General features: G+C 35.1%; 1 protein-coding gene and 1 non-coding gene across 3 annotated transcripts in view; one reads left to right on the plus strand and one right to left on the minus strand.

The window, feature by feature from the left end:
• Positions 1 to 18,109, minus strand: part of Mre11 (MRE11 double strand break repair nuclease) — a 61,853-nt gene that overhangs the window by 24,487 nt on the left and 19,257 nt on the right. For both annotated transcript variants that reach the window (XM_026396106.2, XM_026396105.2), the window contains exons 8-14: positions 16,954 to 17,139; positions 15,972 to 16,143; positions 13,375 to 13,455; positions 9,456 to 9,582; positions 7,512 to 7,612; positions 6,081 to 6,254; positions 2,627 to 2,689 (exon numbers count right to left, since the gene is read on the minus strand). In XM_026396106.2, the coding sequence (XP_026251891.1) occupies positions 2,627 to 2,689; positions 6,081 to 6,254; positions 7,512 to 7,612; positions 9,456 to 9,582; positions 13,375 to 13,455; positions 15,972 to 16,143; positions 16,954 to 17,139 (904 nt within the window). The remainder of the gene's footprint in view (positions 1 to 2,626; positions 2,690 to 6,080; positions 6,255 to 7,511; positions 7,613 to 9,455; positions 9,583 to 13,374; positions 13,456 to 15,971; positions 16,144 to 16,953; positions 17,140 to 18,109) is intronic.
• Positions 8,487 to 8,558, plus strand: Trnav-cac (transfer RNA valine (anticodon CAC)). The gene has a single exon. It is a non-coding gene; the product is annotated as a tRNA-Val (tRNA).

An 18,109-nucleotide genomic window follows, 5' to 3' on the forward strand; every position in this document is an offset into this window, starting at 1 on the left:
TCCGGCTCTCTGTTTCAATGTGAACTTATAATTAAAGAAAAATTTTTAATTTTTTCCATATGAACAAGAGTTTCAAAGTATAATGCTTTTTTCCTAAATGAAAGGACTAATATTTTTGTTTCGTCTGTTTGTTTAAATAATTTAAGCAATTATACTGGGATTAATATTCTGATCTAAATGATTATACAAAGCTATGAATTTGCATCTTGAGAAAATATCAAACTCTAACACCCAAGTTCAAAATAGTACACTGAGGCTGAAAATCTTTAATATCCTATGTATACAATGCTGAAAATTTTACCAGTGGTTTGAATGTGTCCCCCAATTTCATGTGTTAGAAATGCATATGTTAATAGTATTGAGAGGCAGGACCTTCAGGAGGTGACTGGTCATGATGGCTCTACACATATGAATGAATTATCCATCCATGAATTAATAAATAAATGAGTTATCAAGACAGTAGCTTGGGCTGGGGTTGTAAGTAGAGCACTTTCCTAGTATGTGTGAGGCCCTGGATTCAATCCCCAGCACCATATAAAACTAAATAAAGAAAATAAAGGTATTGTGTCCATCTACAGCTAAAAATATTTTTTTTAAAAAAGAGAGGCTTTATTATGAAAATGAGATCTCTCTAGCACACTTGCTGTTTCACCATGTGATGTCCTCCACCATGTCATGACCCTGCAGGAAGATATCACCAGCTGCTCACCAGATGCTTGCACCATGTTCTCTGGACTTCCCAACTCCAAGTACTGTGTGCTAAACAGATACTACTATTTATAAACTGCCTGTCCTCAGACATTTTGTTAAGAGCAACACAAATTGGACTAAAACACCTAAGAAGCCCTGGTCACTTGCAAAAGTTTTAGAAATATAGTTGAAAATCTAAACTCATTAAAGTCTTTCCTCTGAAAAATTCCAATTTGAAATGTGTCATATCCTTTCCTACGTTCCTTATGTAAAATGTGGAGGGTTTTTTGTTTTTTTGTTTTGATTTGTTTTTTTTTTTCCAGTGCTAGGGATTAAACCCAGCACGTCATGCATGCCAGGCAAGGGCACTACCACTAAGCTATACTCCCAGTCCTCATTTTTACCCTTTCAAAAGATTAAGAAAAAATTGAAGCTAGTATCTTCAAACATAAAGGACCCACAGTAAGAAAGATTTCTATAATATGTTAAATTGAAAGAGGTAATCCTAATTAAGCTAGATGATCCAAGAACCAAAAAAGAACACTTCTTTCTAGCCTGCATTTTTGCTATTTGGCAAACTCTTTTCTATTTTAAGAGCAACTTGTAAAATGTAAAAAAGGTAGCAAGGGATCCATAATCTATTGGCTCTTAAAAATAACTTAGCTTTCAACAAAAGCCACAGCAGTTACATCTATGTACAGTGATTTTGATGTCATTCATAATGGTTTTATAAGTTTTTAATTTGTAGCAATTCATTGGTCATGCATTATTATTATTATTACCTAATACTTTGATAATACAAAGGATGGTGGACAAATTTAGATTTCAAGGTTAAAACAGGTTCAAACTCTAGCCCCACCATGTGACCCTGAGTCTGGTCTCAGTCTTACTTGTAAACAGGAATTAAGATAGTGTAAGTAAGGCACCTATCAAAAAGAATTCAATAAATACTTTCTTTAGAGCTACTAAATAAAGAAAATCTTATGAACATAGATCACACCTTTTTCTAATTTGTATTTCTAATCTAAAGTGGAACATGTAACCCATAACTGTTTAAAATGTCTGCTGATGGAAAGCAAACAAGGCAAAACCCAAGAGTAAATAATTTATGAGGTAACTTTTAAATACTAGTAGGCAAACATAAAACACTTAGGACAATCAGGAAAAAAAAAAAAAAAAGAAAAACTGGCTGGGGATATATCTCAGTTGGTAGAGTGCTTGCCTCATATGCACAAAGCCCTGGGTTCAATCCCCAGCACCATAAAAAAAAAATAATAAGAAGAAAAAACTATTTCAATCACTAGATTGAACTAGATAGAAATGCAAAATTCTATTAGGTAGGGTCTCAAAACTTAATGAGGTGATTGCTAATTTGTTGTTCCTAACCTGCAAAGATAGAAACTAAGAGAAAAATGATTGTAGCCAAGCTAATTTTAACACTTAGATTGGACAACAGAAACTGCCAAGTCTTAGCCAGGGTAACATTGCTAATCAAAATACTAAGCTTCTTTTTTGCCCCAAATAATAGGTTAGAATACTTGCCTGGTATATGTGAGGTCCTGAGTTTAATCTCCACTACCAGGAGGAAAAAATGGATTTCAAAAATATAAGCTCAAAGGATAAAATTTTATCTTATATAGATAAGATGCTCTGATAGCAACTAGATATTATTCTGATAGAAAGAGAGCTTTTTAAATGTATCCCTGCCCCCACAATATACACAAATTTTAGGCAACAGCAAAAGAAAAAAAAAAAGTAGCAATGCCAGCATGAAGAATACTGTAGGCAAACAAATAAATCAAAGGTAGCTATTCTCAGGCATCCCCTGCTCACTCCTCTCCATCACACCTGTGGACTGACTATTCTAAATAAACCTACTAGTTATTCTATTTTAACAAACTAAGATGAGTACAGAAATTAACAGCAAGAAAATTACCTCTCGAACTTCATCATCTTCTTCTTCAGTATTTTTTTGTCTGCTTTCTCGGAAACGACGTACCTAGGTCATAACACAATAAGTCACAAACATGTTGCTTATCCCAGTTAGGTAAATATAAAATAATGGACTACCACTGATTAAGAAATACTTTTCATTACAACACAAAACCTGGAAATTTAACTACAGTTTGTCTCACAAAAGACTGATTAAAGTATATTTTTCCAGTTACTTAAATTAAAATGCTAGAAATGTTTTCTGAAGTAAATATGTGTATATTCACATATATATATGTTTTTCTCTGAAGTTCTCTCTCTCTCAGAAAAATTACATTACCAGAAGCCAAAATGTTCTATGTTACTGAAAAAGTCTAAGACTTCAAAGAAAAAAGTTCCTAATATCCAATGGATATATATTTCAGTAAATAGTTAAAAACAAGAATTTCTCTTTTATAAGCCTTGAAATATTTATTACATTCCTCAATTCACCCTTGTACACATGGCTGCAAAACACATAGGAGGCTCTCTAAATCAGTATCTGAAGTGAGTGGGTCCCTAAAGATCCATATTTGTTAATGGTCAACTACTAAATATTTGCTGACTGTGGCTCTGGACCCAAGAGGGGAACTACAAATCCCATGTTTTAATGGATCCTGCTCACAAGGATCTTACATAGCTAGAGACAAGCCCCATTTATTCAACAATGTACTCAGCACATATTTAGGTACTGAGTACCTACTACGTGCCAGGCACTATTGTAGAAAATAAGAAAACAAAAATAGTAAAAACAAAACAAAAAAACCTCTGCTGCCTTCACAGAGGTGACAATCTAGTGAGTATATGGAAAAGAAGGGAGGACAGCCAATAACAAAACAAGAAGTTATATTGTATTTAGAAGGTATCCAGGATCCAGTTAATACAATTAACACTGAAAAGGCTTATCCTATGGGAGCCTTTGGCATCCTCAGGGTCAATGCATTTACTGATGGATTTAACCTACACATTATGATCACATGACCTTGATTATGTGAACAGAGGGCACAGAAGGACTACTTGGATTCAGGCACAGTGTGGCACACCTATAATCCCAGCAGCTCCAGAGGCTAAGGCAGAAGGATCATAAATTCAAAGCAGCTTCACCAACTTAGTGAGGCCTTAAGCAACTTTGTGAGACGCTGCCTCAAAATGAAAAATAAAAAAAGACAAGGATGTGGCTTAGTGGTTAAGTGCCCCTGGACATTTAAGGTAGAACAGTGACAGTAGATTTAGCAATGCAGGTCACCAGTGACCCCAAAAAGAGCAGCTTCACAGGAATGATGGGTCAAAAGCTTGATGGAGGACTGGGGTTATAGCTCAGTGGTAGAGCACTTGCCTAGCATGTGTGAGGCACTGGGTTCTATTCTCAGTACCACATATAAATAAATTAATAAATAAAGTAAAGGTCCATCAACAATTTAAAACATTCATATATATATAAATATATGGTTGATGGATGGTTTTAGAATGAAAAGGAAGGGAGAAAACTCTCTGAATCAATTCTTACGTAAAAGAGGAACAAAGAAACAGTACAGTAGCTAAAGGGAAATGGGATTCAGAATTGTTTGTTTTTTAAGCATAAGATCAGTATGTCTGTTATGATTCAGGGAGGAATGCAAAAATAATAATCTTTTAAAAAGGTGACATACTATGTAATAGTGTCCAGATGGTATATAGCATACCTAAAGTGCCACTATTTGTAAAAGAGAATCAAAAGTCACAAAAAACACACCGAGCAGGCACTGTCTGGCAGCATCTGATGATTTACCAGGCACTCATTCTTTTAATCCTCACAATACTGAAGGAGGTTCCATTATTATCTCCATCTTATAGATGAGGAAACTGAGGCACAGGGAGGTTGGAGAACTCACTGATGGGTGCACAGCTAATAAGGATTTTCATTTCAAATACAGGTGGTCTGGCCCACAGTGCATGCTCTTAGCCACCATCCTACACACATGCTGGGAGCCTTCTGCAGCTCAGGAGTCAAGGTGTCACTGTAGGGAGGGTCATGTTTTATTGTGGATACTCACCTGAGGAATCTACCTGTACTAAAAACTCAGAACATAACACATATACTGGGACAGACTAGGTAGTTTTGGAGTATGGTTTACATGCCTGAATTTTAAAAATACTTGTCATTGAGTAAAACTAGTTACATAATAACACCATAAGATTTTAAGAAAACCATGTTAAGTAAATTCAAGAAAGGAAAACCCAAAGGTAATGTGTTTTTAAAACAATGCTTTATTCTTCTGTTTAAGGGGAATAGAAAAGGTGAACGCCTATAATACAAGTGCCTAAATGTAACTGTTGATAGTATACTGGAATACTTCCAATTTTTATATACATGCATACACATACACTCATGTATACAATAAAAATAAGGAGGATAATATTGTGTATAGCTCTACATCCTTAGAATTATTTTCCCACTTAACATTATATTGGAAATATTTTTCCAAGTTCTTAAAAAATGTAATTTTTCATGGCTATAAAGAATTCTATATTGTGAATGTTCCAACACCAAATGTAACAAGACATTTCCAATTATTCTTCACTATGGATAACACTAAGAATAATTATTCCATATACAAATCTCTATCATACTATTTTCTTAGGAAAATTTCCCAGTTTAAATAGTAAATCTTGAGCTTCTTCATATACACTACCAAAATGCTTCTCAGAAAAGCTATTTGAACATAATCCTCTCACCAGCAGTATACTAACTACTATTTTTCTCAAATCATTCCCAATTTGACAAATAAAAAATACATTTAATTAATCTAAATTTCTTTGATTATCCTTGGCTAACCACCATTTTCATATGCTTATTAGGCATTTATATTTCTTTTGTGAACCACCTATTCATGTCCTTTGTTCATTATCCTATTGGAATATTTAATATTTTTAAAGATTTATTATAGCTATTTAATATTAAGAATATTAACCTTTCTTTTGCCCACATACAAATATTGCCATGTCAATAACTTTTAATTTTGCTTTCTGACAATTTGGCATGCAAACATTTAAACATCTACTAGTCGAATCTTAAGAATGTTCTTCTGTGATTCTTCTGGTGCCTTTATGCTTAGAGAGAATGCATGTTGTAGATGAGACTCTAAAGCTCAATCAAAACTTATTAAAGCAGTGAAATAAAGAGGAATTTTCATCCTACAAGGCTCATCTTCAGGACAAGATATTTTCTAAGGGAATAAAACTAAATCATGAGGTCCAACCACATGTAAATGACTGTTCTAGACATTTTAGTTTAATCTTCATCTTAAGATCTCATCTTTATTAGTGAGGAAACTGAACAAATCAGAAAGGTTAAATAGTGGTTTATCAGAAAAAAAACTCAGATCTACTCTTAGGAGAGACTGTCTAAATAGGCCTACACACCCAAATTAGTTACTCACCTCTTCATCAATTTTATCTTCTAGGGCATCGATATGACGTTCTTTAAGAAATCGCTGTGTTTTTTCCAACTGGTATTTCACTAATTCCTCAATGGCATCCTTCTCTTCCTTGTCCACAAATTCTTGTACTGCCTCACCCATCCCTCTTTCTGTTAGCAGTGAGAGCTGAACATTCTGTAAGAAAAACAAACCTCTATTTGCAGAAATATTATCTATTCCTTTTAAAAATAAGTACCTATCAGCAAGGAAAATTACAGAATAATGTTATCAGAGACAAACAAGTTACCTAGCTATTGAAGGAAAAACAAAATTGGTAGATAGTAATCTAGCCTACTGACAAAAATTAAGGGTCAAAAAAGCAAACTCAAACCAAGAAAAGGAAGGGGAGCCCAGGACAGGTAAAGATGCAGAGGCCTGAATGGCTGGGGTCCAGAAATAGCACTGTAGATTAATAAGAGATTAGGTGAATATGTTACACAGCAAGTGAAAATTAAAGTTGTAGGAAATGAAGACTGCTAACCAGCTGATTGTAAAACAGGGAGATTATTAGGACTGTCCAGGACCACCCAGTATAATCATAGAGTCAAGAAAAGGGAAGGAGGAGGCAGAAGGAGGGGGTCAGAAGGAAATATAATTGTGGGAAAATGGCCAGAGATACAACATTGCTGCCTTTGAAGATGGATGAAGGGGACCAAGAGCAAGAAACACAGACACCTCTAGAAATTGGAAAAAATAAAGGATTCTTCCATAGAGCTTCCAGAAAGTAACACAGCCCTGCTGACACCCGGACTTTAGTCCAGTGAGATCTGTGTTCTGACTAACAGATCTCAGATCACGTAACAAAACTGTTATTTTTATACAACCAGAGACTCTTAGAGTGGTATAATTTATTCAAATGGTTAAATTTAGTAGCTTCACCATCATGTGGCTGTATTTGTAAAGTAATTCTAAAATTACATCCAAATTAAGAGAAAATCAAATCCTGGACTGACCTTTGCAATAGAGACAAAAAAGAAAGAGGATAAAAACAATAATACAATAAAAACACACATTAAAAATATCACATTAATAATGATATTAAGCTGGGCACATGCCTGTAATCCCAGTGGCCTGGGAGGCTGAGCAGGAGGATCTCAAGTTCAAAGACAGCCTTAGCTAAGTGAGGCATTAGGCAACGCAATGAGACCCTGTCTCTAAATAAAATACAAAATGCCCCCCAAAAAAGAAAAAAAAAACAATGATATTAATAACCATGAACTAAGCACTAGTTTTTCTTGATATACAGTAAATACAAATGAATGTAACTAAATGTCACCCTACTTACTCATGGCAACACAGTGAGGATTCATTTTGTTTAACTATCAATTATATGTATTAAAATCTGTTATTATAAAATAGTCATTATTCAAAATGTAAACTATAAGAAATTACCTTCTCTGCAGTCTGAAAATACTGTTTGACAAGGTCTTCTACCCTGAGAGTTGTTCCTTCTGAAGGTTTTGTGATAAGCTTCCCAAAGTTGATCTCTTCTCCTAGAAAAATAAGTCCATCAAAAAATAGCAACTTCTACTAATATGTTAAAGTGGCTAAACTCACTGCAGGTTGCTGTCAGTGAGGAGGTAAGGCCTAACTCTTATCAACTGCCAGCTTGCCCAATATGGTACATTTCAAGACATTCCAGCCACTTTTGCTAATAGCTACAGTCTTTTCCCACAGTTAGTATTCCCTTTCCATATCTCCAAGGAGTAGGTCTCTTATAGCTGTTCTCACGAAATGGTTCCCAGATGTTGGGAGGTCCCCAAGACCCTTTCAGGAAATGCATAAAGTCAAAACAACTTTCATGATAATATAATACTAAGACATTGCCTTTTTTCACTGTATGGACATTTGCACTGATACACAAAAGCAATCATGGGTAAAACCACTAGGTTTTTATAAGCAATTAAAGTATAAACAATTTATAAGCAATTTAAGTATAAACAAAAAGGAAAATCAACAGAATACAACTCACCAGAGACAAAACTCAACTAAATAAGGTACTGTTATAATTCTGTTTTCTTATGAATGCTATACTCAAGATGTTTCAAGGAATTGATAAGGATGCACAATTAAAGTAAATAATGATTATCAAGAAGCAATTAAATCAGGCTAGAGTTGTGGCTCAGTGGTAGAGTGCTTGCCTAGCATGTGTGAGGTACTGGGTTTGATTCTCAGCACTGCATATAAGTAATAAATAAATATATAAAATGAAAGTCAAACAAAAAAAACTAAGCAATTAACTTAATTTCATAGTATAAAAATATGATTTTCTGGTTTGGATTTCTTTCCTATAAAATAGTAGAAATGAGCTGACTGGGAAAATAGAAACCCATTAAATCTGAGCTAATAAAAATCAGAGTAGGGCTAGGGATATAGCTCAGTTGGTAGAGTGCTTGCCTCACATGCACAAGGCCCTGGGTTCAATCCCCAGCACCACCAAAAAAATTAAAAAAAAAAAAAACAGTAACTTTTAAACAGGTACATGTTTCCATGAAAATTCTCTTATTCAATAGCTCTGAAGAGAAGAGTCTATACATTTAACATGATCAATACTTTTTATGAAAAATCACTATTTCAACCAATGACTTAGCTTTATAAATGTTAAAAAGGGCAATTAGATTTTATAAAATTTAATTAGAAATTAATTACCTACATTATCAGAAAACACCAAATTACAGGATACTTCTTATTTTCAAAAAGCCTGATAACTTCCTGATCCACTGTACACACCAGTGTCAAAATACTTAATAATGCATAATTTGCCAATGTATTATCTGGACATTAATACTGCATAGAAAGTAGCAGATACTTATTTTGTGCTTTGTTTTTGTTTTTGCATTACAATTCTTTTTTTTTTAAGAGAGAGAGACAGAGAATTTTTAAATATTTATTTTTTATTTTTTAGTTCTTGGCGGACACAACATCTTTGTTTGTATGTGGTGCTGAGGATCGAACCCGGGCCACACACATGGCAGGCGAGCGCGATACCGCTTGAGCCACATCCCCAGCCCTGCATTACAATTCTTAATACACCTTTATCAGAATTTATTTTGAACAATAACACCTAAAGACTATATATGTTATTACTCAGCAATACTGTTTAGAAAAACTATATTTACAAAGACAGTCTTCCATTTCTTCATAATCCACAGGTTTAAAAAATAACAACTAATTTGTAGAAGAAAAAGATTTAATTATTCCAACCATCTTTTTTTTGTCTAAGATATTACAATAAACTAAAACATCTTCTATAACTATTTTATTTTCTTTTGTCAAAGACAGATTTATAAAAGTCTTACAATAGCATTCTTTAATTTATAAAAATAACTAGCTTACCTGGTTTTTCTTTTTGTTCTCTATGCCTGAAAAAATGGATAACATCTTTTGGATTAGCTACTCGATCCACAAATTTCTGACTAAAGCGAAGAACATTGAAAGGTTCAAAACCTCCACTATAGTCCACCTGAAATACAGAATAACATATGAAAGCCAGGAAACAATTTGCCAATTTTTGAGAAACACACTCATTCTTCAGTATTTATATTTGGCATTTTTATATTTACTTATCTATACTTTTAAATTTGTAAAAATTACTTTTCTATAATATATTTTAAAGATCACATTGGTATTGTACCATTTATTCAATTGAGAAAATAATACTTGGAAGGTTCATAAACTTAAAAGCAAAATAATTTGGGCACAGTGGGGTACACTGGTAATCCCAGTGGCTCAGGTAGCTGAGGCAGGAAGATCCTAAGTTCAAAGCCAGTATTAGCAACTAATACTTAAACAACTTAGCAAGATCCCATCTCAAAATAAAAAGTTTAAGAAAGGGAATGCTAGGGATATGGCTCAGCAGTTAAATACCCCTGGGTTCAATCCCCACTAAAAAAAGCAAAATATTTTGATGGATCCAAGTTACAGCAAAGATTTCCACAATGCTGGAATTATTACATCTCCAATGACAACAAAGTTTAGGTACCCACTAGGAGTACTATCTGAAAAGGAGATGGAATTTCCAAACAAATTTCTAAACTTTCAAACAAAAAAGACCTCTAATACAACAAAACACCGGCCCTAGGGCATTAGTTCCTTGGTCTATCATCTCAGGGATATGTATATCTTCAAACTGGGCATGGACAAATACTGGAGAAATCCAAGTAGAAAAGAATAAGTCTATAAGCATTGGGAAATGATTACCTTCAAGAGATGGTTACCTCAATGGAACTAATAACTCTCAAGGAAGACTATTCTGGAGAAGTCTACAATGGTAAATAGTCCTTTACAAAGAGAAACACGACTTTCCCCTGAGGAGATACACTCACTAAATTAGCTATTCTCAGCGCATGCTCTGGGACCAGCATCACACAGCCTAACCAGAATACTCCTGACCTGATCATGACCCCACCCACACTCTTCATCACAATTGGCACCATCTTTTTATTCATTATGTTCATTTATTTGATATTTACTATGTCTCCCTTCATTCCTCTACCTCCTATAAGCTCAAGTTCAAAGCCACATCTTCTTTAAACCATCTCTATGGCCAGGTGTAGTGGTGCACACCTGCCACCCTAGCAAGTCAGGAGTCAGAGGCAAGGATTTCATGTTCCAGGCCCATCTTGGTAACTTAGCCAGACTCTGTCTGAAAAAATAAAAATAGCTGGAGGTGTAGGTTGGTGAGTATCCCTACATTCAATCACCAGTATCACTTAAACAAAAAAACAAACAACAACAACAAAAAAATCACTGTGTCCTTCTCAGGAGAAGTGATTTGAATCACAGTCTCTTATTGTCCTGTGGCAGGAGCACAACTGTGCTGGGAACTTCCTGTGCAAAGGCTACAGGTTAAGACTGCCCAGTTGCTATGGTGACACCCCCCCCCCCAAGGAGGTTCTGTGCATGGCATGGCATTATCAGTCTTGACCCTAAATTCAGACACCAGCTATGGGGGACAGAGGATTATGAGTGCAAAAAAGATAATTATAACTGGATACCTGATATACCTAAGCCTAATTCTCTCTTTAGATCAGAAGCCAGCTTGTCACAAGTTATGAAGGATTCATTTCTGTTTTCTGTAAAAATATTAGGATGTCTGTATAGCCTGGCCATTAGTTGATGTTGTAAAGCTGCTTGGAATGCCTGCCTGTGCCTTGAACTCACCCATGCCCGGTTTTCCCTGACCAGATAACAACCCTTTCCTAAACCTTAGTGATGTCTCATAAATTCTGGCCTTCCCTAGCCAGATAAGGACCCTCTCAGGGGCTCTAATGACCTCCATAAATTCTGATGTCGAATCGAGGCTAGCAAAAATGTAAACTTGTGTTGTGCTCCTCAGAGTTTTCTTATCTGTAACCCCCCTTTGTGTAACTTTTTGGGCTATAAAACTGGGCACAAGGAAGCTTTGCGGCTGTCCTTGGCTCCCACGATTTTGATGGGAAAGGCAGCCCGGCCGGTTGAAATAATAATAAGCTTGTTTTAATTTGATTTTAATTGGAGTCAGTGGTCTTTTCTTGCAGAACTTTGTCTTTAAACCTGCTTGCTTTTAAGAAACTTTCTCACAGAAAATCCTTTTGATGTTAAAACCTATTTAATAAATGTGTTGAGCTAGCTCTGTATTGTTATACCTCCATTAGAGGGTAATGTCCCACCTGGTTGCAGCTCTCTATGTGTGTCTGTTTGTCTTTTCTAAGCTCCCATCACCCCTCACCAGTTTTTCTGAATTAACAGCTATGCAAGTAGCGTGTCCTCCAACATCCATAACACAGGTACTCTGAGATTTGTGCAATAAATTAATAAGGACCCTCTAATGGGTACAACGTATTTTGTCGTACGACTTACACAATAATATCTGATCCTTTATTTCATGAATGAATAATTTGCTGTGTTTAGAAAAAGAATGCCAATTTGCTATTTAAATGGTTGGTTCCAAAGTTATCAGACAGACATAAATGAGAAACATGGTATCTTTTGTCCTGATGAAGAGAACTATGTCCTTCATTTAAAGTAACCTTCTTTGTATAACCCAGATCATCTCTTCTGCTGCCATGTTCTAAAAGTACTAAATGCAGAGGCAACTGGGTATCCCCCAAACTCCTTAGACATACTCCAGCCTAGATTTATTTTTAATTTTCTGCTCATAAAAATTACAAAACTTGTTCACTAAACAAACTTTACTGGGTGTCTTCAATGTTCTGGTACAGAGTACTCTGTTAAGGGTTAGGGACACAACCATGAACAAAACACAATCTTGGTTGTCAAGAAATTTACACACTGACCAGGAAGACAAATATAAATAATTGCATGCAGAATGTAAATGGTACTATAAGAGATATGAACAAAGTAGAATGAAGACACGAAGGAAGAAACTTCAAATTGGAGGGGAGACCCAGAAAGGTTTCTGTGGAGAGACAGGCTTTAAATGGTTGCTGAAGGAGACAAAAAGCCAGGAGCAAGGAAGTGCATTCTACACAGGATTGGCACAGGCAAAAGGTTCAAGTGAACTTCACCAGGCACAGGACCAGTCATTTTAGTCCAATATGACTGGAGCTTAAGAACATGCTTAGGAGGAAAAAGCCTAAGAGGCTGGTTTAGACCAGGTTCTATAAACACCCTAGTGCTACCCCCTCAAAAGTTTTGACTTGTTTCTGTTAGTGCTAGGAAATTACATTAAACTGTGTCCAGAAGGAAAGCCATGCAAGATTGTGTTTTACAAAGATCCTCTTCGCATTAGAGTGGAGAAAAGGCTAGTTGGCAGAGTGAAAAGGGAAGTGGAAGTTGAGTGCAGGTAGGATGTTGCAGCAGCAGGCCTCTAAGTGATAACAAGGGCTCAACTACAACAATGACAGTCGGAGAGAGAAAGGGGACCAGATTACTTTTTGTACACCACTCGCTATATAATTCATTTAGATCTCAAAAACTTATGAAATACAAATCAACAAACAAAAGATCCAGTTGTGTGAAGTCATACAACTAGTGAAAGGGCCAGAATCAAACCAAACAGTCTAGCTTTAAACTGTAATCTTTACCCCTGCATCCTACATCCCAAGACCCCTCAAATTTTAATGTGCAGACAAATCTCTTGGGGATTTTATACTACAAGGCAATGGGTCTGACATGAGGCCTAAGATTCTGCATTTTTTCAATAATTTCCCAGTTGATGCCAATACCAAGTAATGTGGCTTAAGGACCACAAAAACTGTACATTACTAGAATTTGAAAATTAATAAAGCTTAATCATGTAAATAAGACTTACTCGAAGTCGTATAAGAGGCTTCTCTGGCTGTCGAGAATTTCCCAGACGTTCCCGTTCAGCCTTTTCAAGCATTTCTTCAATCTCAAAATAAAAATTAAATAAAACAAAGTACATTTAGTTTAAATCAGTTGAATAATAGTTCATATTCCTACCACAGGAACTTTCCTGCATTACACAGTCATCTTCATTTCCTAGGTTATTTATAACACCTTTTAAAATATAACTTCTAGTAATGCTCTCATTGATTAATGTTTTCCTTTGTGAAAGTTCTTAATAATTTTTCAATCTCTGTATTCTTTTATAAGAAAGTTTAAAATACTGCTTCTGCTCCAACTTTCTATTCATGTTTTGATATGACTTAGCCCTCATTTTATTAACTTAAAAGCAAATAAACCTAGATTTTTCAGTCAGATCAGGCAGAATATGTAGGATTCTATAACCAAGGCTCTTGGATTATTTACTTTGAAAAAGTTCAAGCTAAAATAAGAAAAATATTTCAAATATCTGAAGCTATCTCATGGTATAATCCTTGTCCTAAATTGTTCTAAGGTCAGAACTGAGATATAAGTAGACGAATTTTAATACAGTAACTTTCTAACAGCTGAAGTCCTCTGGAAGTTATCCAATCACCATAAACACAACCTTTTTGAAAATGATTCCTATAGTACCTCCTTGTAACTTGGTTCTCTCCTCAGGAATAATAATAGAACAAGTATTTTTGTCCTTAAATCTCTTCCAGTCCTAAAATATTATAATCTGTCCTTCAAATTATCTGTAACAATGCAGCCCCAAATAACTTTCAATGATGAGGTTTTACATCCGTAGTATTCAATATGGTTGCCATAAACCACACATATACAGAGAGAGTGCCTGGAATGTACTTGGTACAATGAAGAAGTGAATTTTTAATTTAATTTTAATTAATTATATTTAAATAGTTACATGTGCTACTAACTACCATCCTGAAAACACAGAGCTATAAGAGTATGATCTAGATAAATTATTTCAATTCAATGAGCATTTATAGAGGACCTATAGCCAAGTATTTAGACATGTGCTAAGATGGAAAAGATGGGCCTTGTCCTCACATGCATATAAACAATGATATAATTAAGTACAAAAAAAGAAACACAATAGCATACAAATGTAACAAGGTTATGTGTACACCCAGGTGTTTAAAGCGGATCCTTTTTACTTTTGCTGGTCATGTGACCATTCCAAGTCCACGGATCTCAATCAGGGACATTGTCAAAATCTAGAAACAATTAATTCATGTCTGGGGGAAAAAGGAGCTACTGGCGTCTACTAAGGCCAAGGAGAACACTGCTAAACATACTATAATGTACAGAATAGCTTCCCACAACAAAGAAACATATAATCTAAAATGTTATTTGAGCCAGGGTTGAGGCAAGGAATATAATTAACTCAAGATCAATCCATGTATTTTTCATCCCCGATTCAGGAATTGTGCTTACCCCTTGACAGTAAAATTCAATGTTCAGGGTTTATTTGGAACTACTGGGAAAAATAATTCTTCCAGCTATACCGATAACAGAAGTCTGTGGGCCAGCATGTGAGAATGTCTTCCATAAAGTGAAGTTTAGCATAGAAACCATAAGTGTGAGTGGTAGCAGAGGCCATAAAAACAGAGAGAAACCCACAACTTTAAGTTTGAATTTCTGGAATCAATCTCCTTGACACCAACATACTCTTAAAATTTTTTGGTTATATAAGCTATACATTGCTCATATAGCTCTGACACTGGACAAATTACTTTATCTAAGGTTTAGCTCATTGTACATAGATTGTGAATAGTAGGGCTGGAGGTACAGATCAATGACAGTGCTTGCCTACCAGGCAGGAGGTCCTAGGTCTGATCCCAGAAACTGCAAGAAAATTTAAAAAAAGGTAGACCCTAACTGCCTAGAACATTGTTAGATGGATTTAATGCAAAATGCTGTCCAGAGTGCACAGCATATAGAGGCAGTCAGTAAATATTAGTGTTCATAATTATTATTATTGTCATTATTACCCTAAATGATTTTTAAAAGAATAAAATGTGAAGTAGAAAAGCTGGCACAAAGAACTGAATGTCAGCAATTAATGTTGTTGTCAACCTACATATTATTAAAAGCATTCACCCAACTTTAGTTTAGTAGGGGTTCAATTTTCTGCAGGGGTTTATGAGTGGCAAGTCACACAGAAAGGGAAGATGGGGGCTTATGCTGAAGCTGTAGGGTATAAAGCAAACACATTTTAAAATTTTCTGTGGAGCAGATATCAGGGTGAAAAGTATGCCAAATGGAGATTATTAGAGAAGCTACATACCACAATATCCTCCCACTGCCAATCAGAGTCACTGCCCACAGTCATAAGTGAGACAAGCCAATTATCAAGTCAGGATTAAAAAGAAGAAAAAGATTATAAGTACTTTTTTTAAAAGAAGGAAAGAAACTGAGACAAAGGTTTAATTAAAGTCTTAGCAGCTTCATGAGAATATAATAAATACAAAGGCTTCCCTCTACTGAATTACTTTATTGAAGGTAAATAATTTCTCAACCAATGTATATCTCATTGACTTCATCTAAAAGAATTACCTTCTCCAAACAGAAGTTTTGTATGGCTTGGGTTACTTTAGGATTATCTGGGTTAAAAATATCTGTATGATTAGCCAGAACTACATCCTCCATAAAAAACTGTCGCACGGTACCAAGAGGGATCTTCTGCATATTCATCTTCCTCCCTTTAACACGGAGCAAACCAACGTGTCTGAAAAGGGAGAAAACTGGAAGCTTAACTACAACATTTATTTCCCCAGAAAATTAATTTCTAACTTTCTATAAAATATTTCCTTACAAAATTATATCCTTAAAAATAAATGCTTTTCTCAGTTTAATCTTAATGTCATTTTCACAGGAAAAAAATGGTAAACCTTCTTTCTCAGAATAAAATTCACTCATTCATTATTTTTCCTGTCTAAACAAATTACAGTCTTACAAGGGAAGATAGACCTAAGTATAATAAAATGTTATCAGGACAATAATAAAATTAACTTACAGCAGAACTACAAAGGGGAAAAAAACAAACAAACATACATCCTATAAGCCTCCTCTTATAACAATCTGAATGTCAATAGATCCCTAGGGTAAAATCTCTTAAAAATGGAGTTTAGTCACTGTTAACTACTTTTTAAAATCACATCACTCTGTCAAAAAGAGATTAAATATATTATCTTATTGCATTTGTAACTAGAAAAATCACAATTAAGTGATTTTATGGGATTTTGTTTATAAATGAATTTTATGAAATTAGCAGCCATCAACATAGCGTCATATTTAAAACTTAATAAAAATGTTAGGTTTGAATTTGCCTAATGAACGGCAAAATCAACATCAAATGGATGTTTCCTTGTTGAAGATGGCTTAAAATCTGGGAAAACAGTAAAACCACATAGAATAACCAACCTTCACAAATAAATCTTTCATATATTGCCAGGACCTTGAACCCATGGGATAATTAGGAGATTATTACAACAAGGATTTCTTTAAAATTGATTTGAAACATGTAACAATGACTCACTTCTTCACAGCTTCTCCTGGGGAAAGAGAAGTAACCACTGAGCTTCCAGGTTGTGATACATAAAAGAGCTGCTGCTCATTTTTGGTCGGAGCTATTTTACACTCATGTTCATGGCCCCAAATAACAAGATCAATGAAGTCATCCAAAAACTGTTCTGGAATGAAGTTTGTACTTCCATGTTTACTCCTATATCAAGATTTTTTAAAAATAAATAATATAAATTCATTGCAATATAGAATAATTCCATATTAACTAAGTCTATACAGATTTTTCTCTATTCACTTATGATATATTATATCATTCTTTGTGCCAAAAACTTACCATGAGATTGGGAATACAAAGATGATCAATATCTAGTTTTTTACTTTTAGGTAGTGATAGACTAGCAGAGCACAGTCAAATAGGATGTCAAGAGAAGGTGGTCAACTCTACATTCAAGGAGTCACAAAAGGCTTTACAGAGAAAGGTTCCCCAGCTTTGGTCAAGTCAGGAAAGCATGAGCACTGACAATAAGAAAAATCCACAAACTGAGCTGGGCTTGGTGGCACACACACATATGTAATCCCAGCATTTCAGGAGGCTGAGGCAGGAGGATTGTGAGTTCAAAGCCAGCTTCAGCAAAAATCAAGGCACTAAGCAACTCACTCAGTGAGACCCTGTTTCTAAACAAGATGGGTGGGGGGTAAACTAATACACTACTGTTGAGACTGCAAATTGGTGCAGCCAATATGGAAAGCAGTATGGAGATTTCTTGGAAAATTGGGAATGGAACCACCATTTGACCCAGCTATCTCTCTCCTAGTTCTACACCCAAAGGACTTAAAAACAACATACTACAGGGACATAGCAACATCAAGTTTATAGCAACACAATTCACAACAGCTAAACTATGGAACCAACCTAGATGCCTTTCAATAGATGAATGGATAAAAAATATGTGGCATATATACACAATGAAATATTACTAATTAATAAAAAAGAATAAAACCATGGCATTTGCAGGTAAATGGATGGAGTTAGAGAAGATAATGCTAAATGAAGTTAGCCAATCCCCCCAAAAAATAAATGCCGAATGTTTTCTCTGATATAAGGAGGCTGATTCATAGTGGGATAGGGAGCGGGAGCATGGGAGGAATAGATAAACTCTAGATAGGGA

Source organism: Urocitellus parryii, chromosome 4, assembly GCF_045843805.1.
Source record: "Urocitellus parryii isolate mUroPar1 chromosome 4, mUroPar1.hap1, whole genome shotgun sequence".
NCBI classification, from domain to species: Eukaryota; Metazoa; Chordata; class Mammalia; order Rodentia; family Sciuridae; genus Urocitellus; species Urocitellus parryii.